The 21,191-nt window shown below is 45.8% G+C and overlaps 1 protein-coding gene across 2 annotated transcripts in view; it reads left to right on the forward strand.

The window, feature by feature from the left end:
• The window catches only part of dock2 (dedicator of cytokinesis 2), a 95,905-nt gene that overhangs the window by 11,248 nt on the left and 63,466 nt on the right, over positions 1-21,191 (forward strand). Inside the window, exons 13-24 of one of the 2 annotated variants that reach the window (XM_078288966.1) lie at positions 123-373; positions 763-861; positions 1,223-1,295; positions 1,648-1,766; positions 3,852-4,050; positions 5,626-5,723; positions 5,826-5,915; positions 6,219-6,319; positions 8,684-8,818; positions 12,788-12,896; positions 13,576-13,646; positions 15,907-16,013. In XM_078288966.1, coding sequence (XP_078145092.1) covers positions 123-373; positions 763-861; positions 1,223-1,295; positions 1,648-1,766; positions 3,852-4,050; positions 5,626-5,723; positions 5,826-5,915; positions 6,219-6,319; positions 8,684-8,818; positions 12,788-12,896; positions 13,576-13,646; positions 15,907-16,013 — 1,452 coding nt within the window. The remainder of the gene's footprint in view (positions 1-122; positions 374-762; positions 862-1,222; positions 1,296-1,647; positions 1,767-3,851; positions 4,051-5,625; positions 5,724-5,825; positions 5,916-6,218; positions 6,320-8,683; positions 8,819-12,787; positions 12,897-13,575; positions 13,647-15,906; positions 16,014-21,191) is intronic. The other variant, XM_078288967.1, reaches the window with a different exon arrangement.

Raw genomic sequence — 21,191 nt, forward strand, 5'->3', positions numbered from 1 at the left:
GTTTTAGTGTCCCATGATGGTTTAGATGCTTTTCCACCCTGACAAGGATAAAATTCTTGAGGGAAACACTGAATACTTGTCGAACCCTAACACACACCCTCTGCCACCCCCCCTCCCTCCAGGTCTGTGGGTGACCATGAAGACGCTGGTAGGGGACATCGTCCAGATCCGAAAGGAATACCCACACCTGGTGGACCGCAGCACAGTAGTGGCCCGCAAGCTGGGCTTCCCGGAGATCATCATGCCGGGAGACGTCCGGAACGACATCTACCTCACCCTGCAGAGCGGCGACTTCGACAAGTACAACAAGACCACGCAGAAGAACGTGGAGATCATCATGTGGGTGTGCGACGAGGAGGGCAAGGCCATACAGGTGAACAGGAGAGCGTGTGAAGAGTTGAGGCAGAGGAGGAGGGAGGGGGGCATCATGTGTGTGTGTGAAGGGGGATCGGTGTGTGTGTGTGTGTGTGTGTGTGTGTGTGTGGGGCTGTCAGGGAGGCGTGTGCAGGTGGAAAGTGTGTGTGTGTGTGTGTGCGTGCGGTGTTTAAAAGATTAAGGCGGCACGGGCCAGTGAGCAAGCACGGCACCGATCAAGCGCTTACTCACCCTCTCATAGTCCGGCGCACACACACGCTGGCTTTACACCAAAAACGAAAATCCGTCTCAGACATGCATACACGCACACATACACACACACAGAAAGTCTTCTAGCCCAATATGACACTTACTGTTCCTCTTTTTCTCTCTCTTCCTCCTTCCTAGAACTCCATCTGCCTGGGAGCAGGGGATAAGGCGGCCAATGAGTACAGATCTGTCATCTACTACCAAATCAAACAGCCCCGCTGGATGGAGACGTTTAAGGTGTGTGAGTGTGTGTGTGTGTGTGTGTGTGAGAGAGTGTGCTTAAGAGCCTGTGACAGCACAAACGTCTCAGAAATAGTTGCTGGTAGAATTTTAGTTCCTTATTTTTAAGGACGCTAACAGCCTTCAGTTTCCCAGAAGATGTCTGGTTATTATGTTGTTATGTTTACGTTCCTCATTTAAATCTTGAGGCACTGCAAGCTAGTTTCTGCTGAGGTTCGACAGATCTATTTAGGCAAATTGAAAGTCTGGTGAAGGAAAAAGGTAAGAAACTAAACCTCACGATGCCGAGCTATCCCTTTAATATAATAATAAAATAGATGGGATTTTATGTGCTGTAATAACATGAGATGTCCTCCAGGTGGCAATCCCTCTGGAAGAAATGCAGAGGATCCATTTACGCTTCATGTTCAGACACCGCTCTTCCCAGGAGTGTGAGTACCAAACGCTCTTCTTCCTCTGTCAGCCTGTTCACTCCATCCATCAAAACTCTCACCTCCTCTCTTCTGATCCCCCGACAATAACACGACTCCGAAAGGGGCCGGATGATTGGAAGCAATTTGGAAAATGACCCAAGGCATCATTACGCACATTTGGTTATGTAAATCAGCAACACGACGTCTCTTCCTCCTTTTACTCCCGTCTCCGTTCGCTTATCTCTCCCTCCCGTGTCCCAATTTTCTCATTCATCCCTCCCTCCTCCCTCCCTGTTTTCCTGCTTTGTGTCTCTCCCCCACCCCTCCCCCCCCTCCCCTCTGTGTCCCCGTCCGTCCCCTTCATCTCCAGCCAAGGATAAGAGCGAGAAGAACTTCGCCATGGCCTTCGTGCGTCTGATGAAGGAGGATGGGACAGTTCTCCAGGACGGGCCGCACGACCTCGTGGTCTTCAAGGTCAGAACCGGGAGCGTAAGTCTCTCAGAAACAACACAGATGAAATCACGAATGAGCTCCGTGTTCTCCAAAGAATCCGCTCAAAACTAATCAAACGCGGGGTAACTGAGTGGAATTTGGTTTCGCTGAAGACCTGATTCATTTAACAGTGGGAGTAAAGCTTATTCACTGTCACCACAATTTCATCGTCAGTGCTCCCTAGTGGCAGATTAAAACCACCGTACCGCTGGATAGCAGATCATCAAGCAGGGCTTTCATTGACATACAGATGCTCAAGGACAAGTGCAGTGAATGGTGGAGTAGGCCTTTTATTCTGAAACGGTCACAGATGATAGTTTTTGTAGGGTCAAAGAGTTTTGCATTGAACAACCAAACTCTATTTAGAATATCTTATTAGATATCAAATTAATTGTAGAGAAAAGTAGAAAGCAGATACAGGAGCAGTACTGGTGTGTTCTGCTGCCTTTTGATACTTTAATGAGGAGTTGCCTTGGTCTCTACTTGTTTTTCTTTTTATGAAATTGTGTTTAAGGAGGTCACACAATACAAGGGGCTAAAGGGACATTTTCCACAGCATAATTGTTTTGTCAAAAGATGAAACTCACTACAGGCACTGTGAAATTCTATTTTATATTTTATATCTTTTACAAAAGTAAGGCACTCTTTGGATTTATCTCCATAATAACACAGGCTGTTAACAAGTTTTCTTTTGATTCACCGTTCAAGGGCAGACATGAATGAATGGAGAAGAGGGAAAGATCATAACTGTACCAAAGCCTAAAGCCGGTCCTCAAGTTATTCTGGAGAAATAGATATCAAATGTTTTCATCCGTGTTACCTTGCCAAACCCTTATCAAGTCATTGCAGTGTGTGGTAGGCTTATAAAACACTGTAGAATACTGATTTAGATGCCCAAAACAGAGTCAATTTAAGGTACATAAACTATTACAGTAGTTGGAAAAAGTTTGAATACCAGGGAAATAATTTGAAGGTGTCTATCCAACTGTAACCTAAGTGAGAGCAGACCCAAATGTGTACTGGGTCTGGATGGGAGATTATTGCCACCCAGACAGGTTGAGTGAAGCAAAATAGATTTCCTGCCAAATGAGCCAGAGCTAAGATTGAATCCCCCTATTGATTAAATGCCAAACGCAATGAAGATTAATTACTCGTGATTCACTCACAGACCAAACGGATGGTCCCCCTGTGCCCTCTTTCTCGATTATCTCTCGTTATCCCTCCATCCCTCTCGATCTCTGTGCTCCTCATGGCCTCCCTCTTACTCCCTGTTTTTCCACCCACTCAACTCGTTATTGCTTATTGGTTTGGCGTTGAGGAGGATGAGGTCGAAGTTTCAAGCCTGATTGAAGCTAAGACGTGAAGATGTGATACGCATGTAGGGAAGAATATACAGTTGTCAAGAGTGAAAGTATGGTTGTATAATCCAAACTGGTAAAAAAAACGAAAAAAATAAAATAAAAACAAGACGCCAGAATTGTCTCTCTTTCCTTTTATCCTATATGTTGACTCTGAATCTTTTCAGCTCTTTGTAACTTTGCAAAGACATGTGGTATACAAATAGTTGTTCTTGTTTTTATTTGTGGTCTTATTTTCTCCCCCCCTTCCCCGTCCCCGCAAAGTTACAAGTGGGGGTCACCCTGCCTTAAAGAGCTACTAAACCTAAAAGAATCTCATTAGTTTGTGTTTCAGTGGAGAGCTTTAGTGTCTCATGGTCTAAATATTGTGTCAGAGACACCGTGACAACAGTAAAATTCTGGGGGATACACTAAATACTTGTAGTTTTGGTCAGATTTAAACAAAACAAATTATCAGCTATCGACAGCTTCAGAACAAGAATATCTGTATCGATATCAACCCATTGAACCCTATTTTCCTTCTGTCTCCTACTTCCATATTTCAAAACAGTTTGACTAAACACAAGAAACCGAATTCCTGTCCCAACGCTAGTGCCAGAGCTGCTGAGCACCCGCCCTGTCGTCAAGGAAACCTGACTATGTGGCATTATCAGTATCTCAAACTTATTCAGTTTAAAAAATCAGAAAACGATTCGCTCACCTTGCCCTCTCCCTCGCCCCTCAGGGTGACAGCAAGCGTATGGAGGATGTGAACTGCTACTTATCGCTGCCCTCCACCCGTCACCACGGCGACCTCCACAAGGGGGCGGCGCTGAGCCGCAGCTCCAGCAACGTGTCCGGGAGCGGGGGAGGCCTGTCGGTCAGCTCCAGGGACAGCTTCATCATCTCCACCCTGGTCTGCTCCACCAAGCTCACCCAGAATGGTACGAGAGAGAGTGTGTGTGTGTGTGTGTGTGTGTGTGTGTGTGTGTGGCAGGTGTTACAGATAACCCCTTTCTGACATTGTGTTGACACCTAGCCACTCTGGGGACTGAATTGGCAGGGCGGGACAATCCATACACACACACACGCGCAGACTCACACATATACACACACATATACACACAGGTTGAAGAAAGGTTAGGGCTGAAATTATGAGGAAGAGAGTGTTAGAAATTAAACCTGACAAGTCAAAAAAACATTAATTAACATCTTCTTTCAACAAAGTAATAAGGTCATGCCAAGACAGTGAATTATTGGTTGGCTGTGAAATTGCCAGAGGACAAATAGTGCTGAGAAAGTCCCTTTTCCGGTCTGCAAACTCTACTGGTCCAGTGTGCACACTGTTGTCATGTCTCTGGCTAAATGGCTGAGGAATTCAAATTTCTCCATAAGAATAGAAAACCAAAATAAATGGTTGGTGAAATGCGGGGAACATTTTCCTGACCTCATTAGGGAAACTGTTATTTTCAGGTTTGGGGCTATGGGTAGAGCTAGGATTAGAATTAGCTGAAGGGCTAGGCTAGGTTAGGGGGAGGGATGAGTTTAGCCATGCGATGGTGAGTCAACGGAATGTAAATTAGTAGAATGTCCCCAAAAGCATCACCACATGTGTGTTTGTGTTATGGTCGCGGGGAAGTAAAGAAAGGACGGGGAGAATTGAGAATACATCGGTTTTATTAGTGGGGAGTGTCGTCATTTTGTCCTACACACTCTGGCAGGCAGCCGCGTAAGCAGATACACACACACACACACACAAGCACATACACACACACAAACACACACGTACGCTCCAGACAGTAAGGCGCGTCTGACACAGGTGCAGTGTAACAGCTGTTACTGAGGAAGCCAGTCCATCACTATAATGAACATTATCCTGCAGTATTAATCACCTGTACCGCGCACACACACACATGCGCACACACACATGCACACGCACGCGCTGTTGTTTGGGGCCACCCACCAGATGTGCGGCTTGGCTTGGTGAGGAAGAAATTATTGGACAGGGAAAGCAGTGAGCTTCAAGCAGGCAGCACTACAGAGACACGGCAATCTGTCCCATGTCAAACTGTAGCAGAATTAATGGCAGAAACAGTGGGTTTAAATGTTCAAGTCTCACTAACCAGGGGAACAGGGACTATTGGTCTAATGAATCATCGCAGTTATTACTTTTGTTGTTGAGATGAAACTGACAAACAGAAAATGTAATGTTACATTTTGATAAAAATGTAACAAATATGGACTTCTTGTCAAATGTTTTTACATTATATATCGGAATTTGTCCAGTGTGCCCAGATTCAATTCAATTCAGTTCAGTTCAACAACCTGCATGCACACAATGCAACACTGAGAAAGAGACACACATTCCCACGTGTTCAAGGACAAACTCTGACAAGTTACAATACAGAAAATAGGTCAGGCAACTAAGAACACATTTCCAACACCTTGGTCAGCATTCACTCCCAATCTATGGGCAGACAGACAGTTTGTGTGTGTGTGTGTGTGTGTGTCCTCTCCAGTGGGCCTGCTGGGGCTGCTCAAGTGGAGGACTCGACCTGAACTGCTCAAAGAAAACCTGGAGAAACTCAAAATCATCGACGGAGAGGAGGTGGTCAAGGTCAGTGTGTGTGCATACAGGTGTGTGTGTGTGTGTGTGTGTGCAGACGGGTATATGTGCATTCTCACCGGCCCTCTCCTTTGGTGGTATGTGTGTGTGTAGTTTCTGCAGGACACTCTGGACGCCCTGTTCAACATCATGATGGAGCACTCTCAGACTGACGACTACGACATCCTCGTCTTCGACGCCCTGGTGAGTGTGTTTGTGTTGTGTGTGTGTGTGTGTGTGTGTTTACCCAGCAAATGCTTGTGTGTTTGATTCTGTGTGTTTATACCTTGTCAATGGATGCATCTGCTGAGCTGATTTCTTGTTAGTCTGTCTCTGCATGTGCCTAGTCTGACATCTTTCTGTCTGCCTGTCCATCTCCTTCCAAATAGACACGCCCAGCTGTCGATCACTCCATCTAACCTCCTTCTCATCTGCCTTGTAGGTGTCTACTGCTAGGTTAACATGTAACCTGCTCTCTCTCTCTCTCTCTCTCTCTCTCTCTCTCAGATCTACATCATAGGTCTGATCGCTGACAGAAAGTTCCAGCACTTCAACACGGTGTTGGAGGCCTACATCAAGCAGCACTTCAGCGCCACACTGGCCTACAAGTAGGTCACTTCCTGCCTGACAACTCACTTCCCCCTATCTGATTGAATAAAGTTATCTCTGAGTTTCCTGAATGACACACGGAAGTCTCTGTTTTCACCATCAGATCCTGTCCTATAAACGACAACTCTAGTTCCTATAGACCCTTAGTATGGGTCTGACCAAATCAGAGACATTTAAATTGACTCACTTAACTGAGTTCTGCCTAAGAGCATCAAGAGAAACTTAAAAGTTGCAGACAAGCAGCATACAACAATGTATAAAGTATAAATTTATCAGTCACATAAAAGAGTGATCATAGTAATTTTGTGCTTCAAAAGTGCGACAGTCCAAAGGGCGACAGTCCAGTAGCAAATCAGCATGCTGATGCATGAGCCGAGCCTATTTAAATCTTAAACAAAGCAAAGACAGCTCCTTGTTGAATCTGCCACAAGATCCTTCATCGCTTCATCATCAGTTTAAACTCACTGAGAGACCGGCTCTTTTAGGTTTAAATCATTTTACACTCAGCTCCATGAAATGGCAGCAGAGTGTCTAATTCACTTCTGACCTTAGGGACGTGCAAGGATGTGTAAGACTCCATTTAGCATGGCATATGTTTGGTGGACGCTTTTACACAGAGCACCCTCAAGTACCAGAAGTGCATACATTAGCATTAGCACGGCTGGCCCCGGTGCTAATCTAACCCGCAACCCAGGCAGTGTTAATGCCATGCTCTACATCAGAGGAATACAAGACTTTAAACCTGTAATGGTGATTTGAAATTTGACCTGAAAATCAAAAGTTAAGTGACTGACAGGCTGTGGACCACTGCAGTGTATCCAGCTGCCACCGGAGGTCAGTGTGTGTGTGTTTGTGTGTGTTTAGGCCTGCGGAGCGCTTGGCTGAACAGGATTAGAGTGCGCTACTTTACTGTACTCCAGGCTAGTCAGAGTTTTAACCCTGCCCCTCTGTGGAATAACAGCTAAAGCACTCAAACGTACACCCCCCACCCCGTCCCCCCGCTTTTCTTAACTGGTTCTTTCTCTCCGTTAAGTTAATTTACTCCACTTCACTCCGATGGATTTTATGGCCGCGAGAGAAAACGTTTGTTTGCATTGCCGGAGCTTCAATCAGAGAGATGAAAAACATTTCTGACTGTCCCTGTTCTCGCTGTCCCCTTCTTCTTTTCTTGTTTTTCCCCTTCCTCCCTCCTTACCCTCCTCCCACTCCCCTCCCTCACTCCCCCCTCCTCCTCTTCCTCTTAACCTCCTTTGCCCCAACCTCTCTCTTACACTCTATCTCCCTTAACCACTTCTCTCTCTCTTCCACCCTGTTCCTTCCTCCATCTATTCATCTGTCTCCCCCTCCCTCCCTCTCCTGCCAGTGTGTTGGTGTTCACCCTCTTTAAGAGGGTCAGCGCAGCTTAACGCCTGTCAGCCCAGAGGCTGTTATGTAAAACTCTCTAACTCCCCCTCACTACATTTTAAACTCTCTATCGCTTGCGCTTTTTTTTTTTTTAAATAACTAAATCCTCCCGTGCCCGCCTTTCAGCCATGCATCAAAACAAAACCAGGGAAGACTGAATGGTAATAATGTTGGTAATATTTTCAGGGCCACCCTCATGGCAGTGAGGCCAGATTAGAGTTCATTTTATAACCCAAGCTTTTTTTTAAGGGGACTTTTATTGTTTAAGAGGATTGGGCAGTTTTAAACCAGTTAGCGGGTGAGCCCCTGCGGCCGTTTCATGGAAACGGAAACAGTCACAAAGCCAAAAAGCTTAGCCCTCTCTTGGCCTATTGTTTTATGTGATATGAATATGCTGGTATAGCATGCCACTGAGATAATGCAGAGGGAGAGAGCAGGGCGCAGACGAACGCGGGTGGGTCATAAACTTAGGCTGAACTCTGTGACACCCACAGCACGCTCCAGCTGCTTTGGCACACTACAATCCATATCAGAGCGCGTGTCTAAAGATGCCTGCGGGGCACGCGTGTGTCGGAGAATCACTTTTAACATGCGTCTGAGGGCGAATAGAAATGTCTGTGAGCGGTGTGAAAGGTACATCTGTTGAGGTGTGAAATGCTATTTTGTCGTCTTTCCACTGCCACCTCTCTGCCGCTCTCCCCCTCTCTCTCTCTCTCTCTCTCTCTCTCTCTCATTCACTCACCCTCACTCTGTTTCACTCGCTCTTTCTGCTCTGTGGAAGTGAAAAATGGAGTTGGTGATTAACTTTCCAACCTGACGAGCATCAGAAACGGTGTGGGAGACGTCTGACTTGTTGATTGATTTTGATCTTTTTCCCCTTTCTTTCCTTCTTTCTTTCTCTCTTTCTTTCCTTCTTTCCTTCTGTATCCCCCTCCTTCCTCCCTATCTCTCTCTCCCAGGAAGCTGATGTCAGTGTTGAAGAGGTATCTGGATGTGTCCAGCCGGGGGGAACAGTGCGAGCCCATCCTCCGCACCCTGAAAGCCCTCGAGTACATCTTCAAGTTCATCGTTCGCTCACGCATGCTCTACTCCCAGTGAGTATGTGTGTGTGTGTGTGTGTGTGTGTGTGCGTGCATGTGTGTGAGCTTTTGTAGACCGAGGATTGTCAACTTTTGCAGTGATTTCCAATTTCTGTCAGACACACGCAGAAACGCAGACTATCAGCGATGCACACACACACGCGCGCACACTGATAGCCCAGTGACACTGAATTGCCGGAGTAATTGTCTTTGACAGCTCTGCGAGAAAAGGCTGCTGATTGCAGCACTAACGCCGCTAATAAGCATTGATGATGAAGTGCAGCGTCCAAATGAGAGCTAATGACAGGGCAGGGCTGCTGAATAGGCAGCCATCGATAGACCAGACAGACACAAAGTTACGGCAGCGGAGACTTATGACATCGCCGCGCCACGCCGGGAGCTGCGCCATACGATAACTGTAAACACCATTTATAACCGCAGCACATAATTTGATGCTGACAGATCAGAGACGAGAACCACAATTGTTTTGGAGTACCTGTGTGTGTGTGTGTGGAGAGGGGAGGGGGGTTCGGGGTGCTAGTGTGTGTGGAATCGGATGTTCATGCGTCACGAGGTGCGCATGAGAGTATATACTGTAGGATTGGTGTGTCTGTGTGTGTGAGGTGTGACAGGTATGGGGAGTGTGTGTATGCGGGGGGGTGTATAAGTGTGTGTAGGATTGGGTCAGGGGGTTCGTTGTGTGTGTGTAGCGTGGGGGCGGGGGTGTGTGTGTGTGTGTTTGTTTGAAGCCCATTGGTCATCTGTCTGTTTAATCTTCCAGAGGGCATTGCGGGCCTTGTGGGCCTTGTTTGTTTGGAAATTTGTGCGTGTTTGTTTATTGATGTGGCGGGTTTGTTTGTTTATTTATTCATGGTGTGTGCGGCCACATAAGTGTGGATGCAGTAGTGGATGAGTGTGTGTGTGTGTGTGTGTGTGGTGCATTCAGACATATATCATTGCGTGGGCATGTGCGTGTACACGAGCCCACACACATACATGTAAGAGTGCTTGGAACTATGTGTGAGTGTGTGTGCGTGCCTCTGTGTGTGTGTGTGTGTGTGTGTGTGTGCGTGCGTATCACATTATCGCTCCAGTGCCCCTGGATTGACTGTGCTCCAGTCGCCAGCCTCCCCTGGGTATCGCTGAACCGATAAATCTCACTCTCCTCCTCTCTTCCTCTTTCCTCCTCTGTCTCTCGTCCTCTCCTATTCCCCCAACTACCTGCCGCAGACAAACTTAAAGTTACTCTGCATCTAAAGTTTGGAAATTCCCCTCCTATAAGGACTCGTCATGCCAAGAGGCAATCAGGTATTCAGGGGAGTGACTGGCGCTGTAGGTGCATCTGTACAGCTCCGCCGTCAAGACTGGCAGTCATTAATAGTTAAATAGGCGGCATAGAAGATTTATTAGCTTGTCAAACTGGCTTTGTGTTCATGCAAAGTCTATTAAAGAGTATGTGATGTTTACTTCAAAAATATCTTGGGTACAGTGCACCGGATTTTGCTGTTTCGTTCACCCTCTTTTTCTCCTTCACGCCCCATAACTTTTTTTACTTCCCAGTAGTCTAGTTCATCAGTTGTTTCCGTTTCTTTTTTCCTTCCCCCCCGAGCACCTGCTATGCTCCATATTTTTCCTCCAACTTCTCCTCCCCCCCGTCCTCTTTCCTTCCACCGCTCCCCTCGTCTTCAAAACTCCCTTCCTCTCTGAACTTTGCTTCTCTTTTCATTTCTTTCACGCCTTCTGCCCCTTGCTTTTGAACTCTTTCTCGCCAGCTCTCCCTCTCTTTTTGTCCCCCACGATGAAATTGGGAGAGAGGGGCTACGGATCGGTCCCGGATTGTCCGTCCCTCCGTCACACACAGTATGTCTGACGCCACTGGTCGGATTTTGACAAAACATCGGGAAATTAAGTGTCATGGGGGGGAGGGGCACTACATCATTTGATCATTTGTTGACTCATCCGTGTGTCAAGCTCAGTATCCAGCATTCAAAATTGCACTGATTGGCCGAGGGGGGAACTACAATTACAGCTCTTGAACAAGGTGACATATTTGTTACTGATTGGACGAGGGACTTCATCATTTGTGGGGGGTGACGTATTTACTCTTGCCTTGTTCTTATTTTTTTTCTCTCACCCTCCATTACAAATAGCCTTCTTCCCTCTATACTTTGCCTCTCACTCCCCTTTTCTCATTTTTTCTCCCTCAGTTTCCATCTCTCTCTCTCTTCCACTCCCCTTTTCTTTCTTCATTTCTCCATATAACCCCTTTTCTGCTTCTCTCTCTGTCTCCTCTCCATCTGTCTCCAGTATTAGTTTGCTGAACTAGCATTATGTATTTGTGTGTGTGTATGTGTGTGTGTGTGTGTGTGTGTGTGTGTGTGTGTGTGTGGAGATGAGTTGTAGCAACAGCCTATGGTCATCTCTAGTTCCACATACCTCTGCTGAGCTGGATTAAAGCAGTACTCTCCAGACTGTACTATGCTATACTGTCCTGAGAACAGCCATGGGACACTTAGACAGTTTTATCAGATCAGCTACATTGGTGAGACGTGTGTCTGTGTATGAGTGCATGAATGTGAGTGTCTGTGTGTGAGTGCCCATACGAACTGATGTTATCACACCACCTCCGACCCTGACACATCCGGACATCTTCACTCTAACACACACATACACATGTGTGTATACACGTGCATGCACACACAGGGCTGGTGGATTAAGCGGGACAATGCGTCTGTAATCATAACTGTATTCTGCGAAGGGCCCTGTGATAATACCTCTGTGTGTTACCGCCTAATCCCTCCCCCCACATGCTAAATACCCTGTGTGCCACATGCTAATCCTTCCCCCCCAGCACTCATAACTTCTATTGTAATTAACAGCTGCACAGCTCCACTGAATCACAGAGAGATAGGAGAGGAGACGGGGAAGGAAAGGGGCGGAGAGAGGGATGAGGGGAAAGTTTGTTAGGGGTCGAGGAAGTCGGACTGAAGGGATGGTGAAGGGATGTGTGTGTGTGTGTGTGTGTGTGTGTGTGATTATATGGTGATATGGATTTTGTTTGTTTTTTAGTGCAAGGAGATTTGTTCTAATCATAGCAGTCAGCAATTTATCATTGTTTGGTTTTACCTCGTCAACATAATACTGCATTGAGACTGACTATGATTGAATATACTGCATTGAATCATCAGTGTGTACTAGGTTAGCTCTCTTAGCTCTTTTGTTTTGGTGTCATACTCTTACAGCTTCATGTGAACTGAAATATTGAAGTGAAAATATATATTAAAGCGCATGCTGGCACTCATTATGTTCTTCATACTGCAGAATCATTTAGATTCCAGTGGAGCCATGCCTTAATTTTCATGGATACATTGAAATGTATAAAAGGTTGGAAAGAGAATGTGGCAGGAGGAAATCAAATGGCTGGTTATGGCCTTGGGGTCCGGACAAAATAAAAGTATTTTACTTGTGTGTGTGTGTAGCTCACTGTATAGAAAATCATCACACCTCATGTATTTTGCAGTATACCACCAAATCTCTTTAGAAAATATTTCTAATATCTGACAAAATAGTTTCAGCTGCAAATTGGATAGTACCGAGTCAATACAAAACAGTTTTCCTTTATGAAATATAGCTTTTTGCCCGACACTCAAGCATCCTCAAATACTTCACGTACACAGAGGCAGAAATAAGGCTCTTACTGGATATTTACATCAGACTTGAGCTTCGTCTCATCCTTGTTTTAACTCTTTGTCTCCTGTTCTCTCTCCACTTCCCTCTCTCATTGATTATGCATCTCTCCTGTTGTTTTCTCATCTTTCAATTCCCTCCTGATTCACCTCCTCCATCTCTCCCTCCCTCTCCCTTTGCTAACCGTCTCACGTCACGCTTTCTGACACCGTCTAATGCTTTCTCTCTCTCTCTCTCTCTCTCTTTCTCTCTCTCTGCTATTCTGTCATTGTCTCTTCCACTTCCTTTAATTTCCAGGCTGTACGAGGGGAAGGAGCAGGGGGAGTTTGAGGATTCACTGAGGAGGCTGTTTGAGTCCATCAACAGCCTGATGAGGACTGACTACACCACCACTCTGCTGCTCAGGGTAATTGCACTCACTCACCCCGCTCCCATCCTCCTCCACCATCTCCTTTGCATCCCTCCTCTTCCTCTTCCGCCTCCCCATCTTTCCTCTCATCCTTATCCTTGTCCTTTTTCTCTTCTTACACCCATTCCTCCCCCAACTTCATTCTGTTTCTCATCTTCCTCCTCATTTCCTCCTCGTGCTCATCCACCTAAATTTGCCCCATCCCTCAACGTTCAAGGTAAACCTTCCTCCTCCTCTTCCTCCTCCCTTCCCTCCAGATGTCCATGATCTCTCAATCTCTGTCTCTGGCTACATCAGTATTCTGCTGCTTAGGGTCGTCCTCTCTGTCTGCCACCACACACACAAAAGCATGTATACAAACAGACACACAGACAGACAGAGACAAACAGACAAGTTCAGAGATCCAGACAGTCACACACACACACACACACACACACACACACACACACACACACACACACACACACACACACACACACACACACATACACACACACACTGTTTTTAAAAAAGCAATCTTTTCTCACACTTCTGATGAGAGTCTATTTGATGGCAAAGTCACCTCCTATTCACCAACAACTTACATTGGATTGCAAGACAATAACAGTAATTTAGAGGTGTTTGCGTGTGTGTGTGTGTGGTTGTGTGTGTGTGTGTGTGTGTGTGTGTTTGTCAGGTTGCCGCTCTGAAGTACCTGCCAACAGTCCTGCATGATGTTGAGAAAGTGTTTGACGCCAAACTCCTCAGGTGAGCTTACCCTTACACACACACACACACACACACACACACACACACACACACACACACACACACTAGCCCCTATCTCAATCTTATTCCTGACTTTGACGGACAGGATGTGTGGCCACTTTCAGCTAAGCTCAAGTTTCCCAGCATGCTTTGTTCAGTGTTCAGAGTGTCTTACTGTCCCCCAAACTTCCCACTTTGGTTGAGCCTTACCTTCTCTATTGGGGGGATAAAAATGTCATCAAACTGACATGTACACAACGACGCACACACACACACACACACACACACACACACACTGACCCCGCTCTGCAGCTCCTCTGTCTGCCCCTGAGTGAATTGGCAATTTCTCACACCACCTTTTGACCACACTGGGAAACCGACAAACAAAGCCCATTTGAACCTGTTCTTAAACCCACTTCCTCCTCTCTTAGCTTGATGCTCGGCCTCCTCCAGAGCAAAATGAGTCGAAATGGCTTATTTAACCTCTGCTTGACCCAGAATCTAACATACAATCTAGCATTTAGCTCGGGTAATGACCACAGTGTACGTACCGGACCGCGCTGGGAGTTAGCAGACTGGAAACGAGACATTTCAGCCGCTTTATTTGTCCTCTAGCAATTTCACAGCCAACCAGTGATTCATTGTCTTTTCACAACCTTATTACTTTGTTGAAAGAAGATGTTAATTGACGTTTTCTTGACTTGGCTGGTTCCATTTCAAACCCCCTCTCCCTCATAATTTCTCTCCTAACCTTTCTGCGACCTGTGTGTGTTTTTGTGTGATTGTGTGTGTCCATTTGTGTTGGCGGATCATCCGCATCTGCCAATTCAGTCCCTAGAGTGGCTAGGTGTCAACACAATGTCACAAAGGTGCTATCTGTAACAGCTGCCCCGCAGACACACACACACACACACACACACACACACACAGAAAGGTGATGAGAGGGAGCGTGTTTAAAATCGACATGCACACTCTTATTTTCTGTCTGTCTATCTCACACACACACACACACACACACAGACGGACTCACACTGGTCTTCCGCTCCTGTTTACACACACTCAGACATACACACACACACACACACACACACACACATATGCACACACATGCCCGCGCCATCTGAACTTGAACGCAAGGTCCCCATTGCATTCCTGATCAGAGTTGCCTCAGGCACGGTTTCCAAAAGCAAGCCATGTGAATTACAATTACTCTGCATGAGGTGGACATCAAAGCTTTGTCTCATCTCCTCCAGTCGCATCAGTAGACCTTCTACTCACCTGCGGTGTGATTCACAGGGCAGTACAAGCGCAGACGCTGTCAGCTCTGCATGTATTTTATTTGCTCTGTGCGTCCTTCGGGGCGTCCATAGGGCATAGGCTGACATTTTTATGTTTTAATTAGATGGCGCTCAGATGATTAGCGGGGCTGATTACTAGTCTGCGGCGGGCCACCGTGCCACAGCGCGTCCTGGCGCCAGCTTACACACGTCAGAAGTCATACGAACCTTGTTGTTATTGTTCAGTTCGGGAGCAGAGGTGGTGCATTTCATTCTTTTGCACAATTAATGAAAGTGCTACTCGAGTCTGCACGCCTTAATGCGAGGAGACAGAGACAAAGAGCGAGACAGACAGAGAAATAGAAACAGAGGGTTTGCCACGCTCTGAGCATTCAATCTTTCTAAGCGGCGTCAGGGCTTGCAACGAGCCCGTTTAATTATTCCGATATTGAATTTGGGGCGGAGGATGACTCAAACTTGTGTCTTCATTAAAGTGTGTTTAGGCTTTGGGCTCATTTGTTTTCATGAGGCATGCTCTGCTCTGCTCTGCTCTGCTCTGCTCAGGTCTGCGTTGTGCTCTAATACAACCATTGCTTTTAGCACATGACTAACTGCAGTGGCTGCATGTTCAATAACCTTCTACATTTTTACAGCTTGATTCAGTAATATGTGGTTGAACTTTCTTTTTCATCTCATCTTTTCATTATAGAATAGAAATATGTTCATAATTACACCTAGGTTTATTGGTAATATCCAATAACTATGTGCAATAATCTGTGGAAAAGGATTTTTGAATATCTATTGTGCTGAATGCGTTTTCATAAAACTTGTTGCTGCTGATCTCACTGATTATTATTACACACACACACACACACACACACACACCCCTCATATTCCTGCCTCCATTCATCCCTTCCTCCCTTCCTTTTAACCCTGTTCTCTCTCTCATCTCTTTTCCTCCCTCCCTGTCTTTCTCTCTCCAGTCAGTTGCTGCATGACTTCTACACCTGTATCCCTCCGGAGAAACTCCAGAAACAGAAGGTGGCCTCCATGACCGAGATCGTCAGCAGCCAACTCTTCCAGAGACAAGGTGCGTAAATTTCACCAGTTGGAGGCCTCGATACTGAGCAGCTGACCTATGGCAGATTTCAGGTGCGTGTTGAACCTGCCACAGAGGCTAGCGCTCCGTACCAAAGCAATCGCCAATGCTTTGTGTGAATTCCTACAGAGCAATAGCTGCATCTCACTTAAGGGTCAAGATCACACTAGAAGGTGTATTATACAGTGTGTAGTTCCAGTCTACAGTGTGTAGGCTGGTCAGAATGCTGTTCACACGATGCTTTATGACCAGCGAGGGTGCTCTCTGCTCTAAGGGTGTTATCTTTATATAGCCCAGTGGATAGAGTGTGACGGTAATACTGCAAGGGTAATGGTTCCATTCCCACTGGGGCAATCCGTAACAAAAATGTATTCACTCATTGTACAGTAAGGCACTTGGGATAAAAGCATCAGCCAAATAGAAAATGGCTTTTAAAGCTTTATTTTTTTGACTGTAAATTACTCGGTGTAATCGGTATAAGCGCGTTATCCCTAGCCACATCACAGTAAAGAACATTTTCTCTATATTTTTGCTGTAGCACACTAACAATTACAGTGCTGCTATGTTCACCCCCACTGACATTGCAATCAGTGCAATGGACCTCAGTCGGCTACCATCTTATTACAATCAGCACAAGTGGCACCTGTTAATGTACTAACTCCACTGGGTAAAGGTTACATTCAGTCTCTCTATCTCCTATGATTAAACATTCTTGAGGTTACAATAACGCCACCCAAAATAGATATTCATCCAAACAGCCTGTGGCCTATCTGGCGGCTGTTTCTGGTCCTTGTTACGTAGAAAAATCCCATGCGGAGTGTGTCGTGTTGGCATTCAACGGCCGCCCAGACTGAAAATGCCCATGAACCTTATCGCAAAAAAATAGGAAAGAAAATGAGTGCGCCATTCAGACCTCAGTGGCTGTTGGTGGTGAATATGGAGGAAGATAAGTGGTATCCAAATTACTGTCGCAGGTGATACCCGCTGTCTAGAAAAGGAGAATAGGAAAAATTACCTCACGCTTGAGGCAGATTAGACAGGGGAATGTTTTCGAAAGGCTGCAGTTCCACCGTCATGCTGCCTTTTCACACTATGCCTACTCTACATTCAAATGAGTTTGACTACATTGAATTTAATTGCCTGGAAAACATGGTTTTGACTGTATAATACCTTTTAAGTGCACTACACATCAGTGATCAAGCACCCTCCACCCATCACAATCCACCCCCTAGTTCCGTTCAGCCCTATTATGGCTGTCTAATTAGCTTGTAGTGGGCTGATAAGTGGTGGTTTTCCCCCTGCAGAGGGCCACACTGTGATGGATAGAGTGGGCTAATGCGGGGCTGCTGTGTAATGCGGACTCGATAAGGAAGGCCGTTAGCGGGTCTCCACAGTGCTGACTGAGGGATTGGCAATAGACTGTTAGTGAGTGCGGTAGACGGTGTTCGGTTTAGGACAGAAATCTGAATGAATGGGATTGAGATGGGATGCAGACGTGGTCTATTCTGTGGCACCTAGACAGAGGCACATAAGTCACAGACATCAGCGCTTGTGTGCATTCACACACACACACACACACACACACACAAACATACACATGCATGCATTTGTTTCAGAGTGACTGATGAGGCTGTATCTGGTGTGTGTACTTTTGCATGTGCGTGCGTATGCAGCGGTGCATACTTAAAAGGGGGTGTGTGTCGTCTTTGCCGTTGATGGTTATGGATGTTGTTTTTTGCTCAGTGTAGCTGTGGGTCCGCTCATCAGTCAGTCGCTGCCAGCCAAGCCGGTAGCCGGTCCAGGGCCCGGTCCTCCGGTATCGATCCCGGCTCGGGTGATTGATTCCCCGGGGGCCGAGACGGCAGGCTGGCCCCGCTGGCCAGCTGTCACCGCGCTCAGAGTCACACTCTGTCACCAGGGAAGGAGGCAGGCAGGGAAGAAAGAGATGAAAGGAACAGGAGAGGGAGGGGGGATGACAGGGGGAGCGATGGGGAGAAAAAGAGAGATCAGGAAGCAGGGGAATGGAGAGGGAAGGAATGAAGGGCTTCATGCCAAAACATTGTGTATCCATTTTGGCAAAAATTCATCAGTCAACATGTAAAAAAACACAGATGACTCTGTCCGCCAACTACTTTGTAGGCAAAGGTCCTAAGATGACTTGTAGCCTCAACAGTAACCCATAATGTGTTTTGCATTCATGCCAGCAATCAAGAGTGTGTAACATTGTTTGAAAGGGTGGAGGTCTCGTTTTGGAATGAAACACTTCAAATGCAGAAAGAGAAAGAGACGGAGTGAGACAGAGGTAGCAGAGAGACCGAGGGGAGGAGATGGGAACAAGACGGGTGATGGGGTGGGAGAGAGAAAGATAGAGAAATGATTAGCAAAGGAGGGAGACAGAAAGAGGGGAAGAGGAGGGGAATGAAGATCGGGAAAATAAGAAAGAGAGCGATGGCACAATGATTAGCAAAGGAGGGACACGGGCAAGGGGGATAAGTAGAGGGGAGGGAAAGATGGATGAGAGAGGAATGGGGAAAAGGCACAGGCTGGTCGAGAAGGAGGGAACAAGGGATTTGAGACAGATAAAGAGACGAGAGAGAGAACAGGTGGATGGTGGTAGCGGGAGAGAGAACGAAATCGCTTGGGGAGAGCGAGAAAAAAAGGAAGGTTTGTGAGAGGGAAAGGGAGAGATCGGCCTTGTTTTGATATTAAACACTCCAGAGGTGATAAAAGTTTAAGGCCGACTCAATCAGTCTATCAGCTGACTGGCATCTCATTGGTCAGCCATACCTAGCCCTGCATCCCCCCCCCCCCCCCCCCCTTCTTCTCTCCTCCAGCCCAGTGCTTATTTATTTATTCATTCATTTATACATTCGCCCGTTCCATCTCGATCCCTGCCTCGCCAAATGAGGGCTGACACTCACTCTAATTGAGATGCATTTTAGCATTGGGATGCTAATCAGAGGGCTTGTATGCCAGGGCGCCATTCGTTCAGGAGGCTGAAATATGCAGGAGAGCTAAATTATACATTTATAACGGCTAATGGCCTCTGGTGTCCTATCACTGCACTGCAATACATATTTAATAGCCCTACCTGTCTGTCTGACTGTCTGCCTGACCGGGCTTGCCAACCTCACTCTCTAGGGACAAATGTCAAGCCACTGACAGTCTGGGTGAGATGATGGAAGGGGTGTGTGTGTGTGTGTGTGTGTGTGTGTGTGTGTGGCTATGTGAGACAGAGAATCACTTGCTTTTGTGCATGCGTGTTTGACCGAGAGTAAGAGTGAGGGCATCTGAAATCTGTGACAATTATAGATTACCTCCTAAAAACTGCAATGTAATTGTTTTTTATTAGTCCAAGACTCTTAGTCACTTTTTACATTAAGTTGCATTACATTATCCTATGTAGGATATGGAGTAACAATGGGGCAGTTATTCCCAATTACTATATAGAATAGATTTTGAAGTGTTAATATCATCAATCCCACAATTAAAATAATTTTACTGTTCAAAATATGTTTCAGAGTAACCCAAACAATAATCAACTAAGATTTGATTGAATTCTAATCTGATTAGCAATCTGATTACTGTCGATTGACTTCTCAGTAACACTATTAGGTGGCATTTTTTGTAATCAGGTTTCTGTAATCCATTACTCTCCAACCCTGGTTTGAGATGAGTTATGCAACAAAATGCGTTTCTGTCCATTTGCATTGAGAATGCTTGTATATGTGTTGGTATGACTTACCTGACTGTGTGAGAGAGTTACAATGGCATGTGTTTTTTGTTGTGTCAATGCAGCATACTGCATGTTGGTGTGTGTGTATGTGGCCAGCCTGCTGATTTTTCCTGTCCATGTGCTTGGCTTTCTCAGAACCAGTTGCATCCATGGGCGATGTTTGAAGGGATTGGATTTTTTCCTCTGATTTATTCAGCATACGCTCCTGGGATTAAGGGTCTTGGCAAGCACATACTGTACACATACACACACACACACACGCACACACACACACACACACACACACACACGTGCACCCTGTCATATGGGTTAATCTGGTTTTGAGACAAAATTAAATTTACTAGGAGCATTACGGTTCAATTTAGGCAAATTATTATGCCGTCAGGCAATCACTGTGACAGATTGAGAGCATCAATACTGATAAAGAAAAAAAAGAACGCCAGGGAGAGCAGAGGGACAGAAGGATGAGTCTGTCAATGAGTGTTTGCCCACTCATTTCCCAAAGCTGGTCAAAGGCCCTGATTCAATCCACTAACCCTTTCTATCTTCTCATCCAGGCCTCCCTTCTCCCCCTCCTCCATCTGTACAGCTGGAGAAAAGACTTCAGTCATGTCTCCGTCTTGTAGTACACATAAAACAGATTGAGGGAAAGCCCATACATTTTACTCTAATACTCTTGTAAAATAAATTGTTACAGCTATCTGTTATAGCTATCACTGTAACATGACCCACAAATGACCCATAAAGAAACCCTATTCTGTTATAAATGGAGACGTTGATTGAAAAGCTATCTGGATCCCTACTTCATAGAATTTGCCAGCAATACATAAAAGAGTTTTTTTGAGCGTATCAGTCATATCAATCCGTATAAACAGAGACAATCTCATTACTTAAATTGCTTGCGTTTCACTGCAGCGTATTATACAGTATTGTTGACATTGTTCACGCCCACATCTATATTCCCCCTGCTGTGATTACTTAACAGATGCATGTCAATGGGTGATGAATATGGATGAGTGATGTACTGTACGGTTATTATCGTCAGGATTTAATCAGTGCTGAGTGATCTCAGCTGCCCCCACGTTCTGTACCAATCAGCATTAGTGACAGGTGACTTCGGCTCTAGCTATAATGATGCTGAGTGTGGTTTTTCTACATCTGGCTTCTAAGAGAGCTCTAGATGTAGAAAGTTATTACAAAACAGGATCTGGCTTTGAATCCAGATTTCACCTGCTATCTCCATGCTGACTAAATCTAGATTCAAAGTGAGATCAGGCTGTTTTAATATCTTACTTTAAATAAATCTCCCTTTGAAACCAGATGTGAAAAGCCAGTGTTGAAAACTGGTATGGGAGATGTGTGTTAGGGTTACCCTGAGGGTAAGCAAGTGTTTGCATGCGCCACAAGGGGATTGCGTTTATTATTATGTATTT

The sequence above is a fragment of the Centroberyx gerrardi genome, chromosome 16 (assembly GCF_048128805.1).
Source record: "Centroberyx gerrardi isolate f3 chromosome 16, fCenGer3.hap1.cur.20231027, whole genome shotgun sequence".
Taxonomy (NCBI): domain Eukaryota; kingdom Metazoa; phylum Chordata; class Actinopteri; order Beryciformes; family Berycidae; genus Centroberyx; species Centroberyx gerrardi.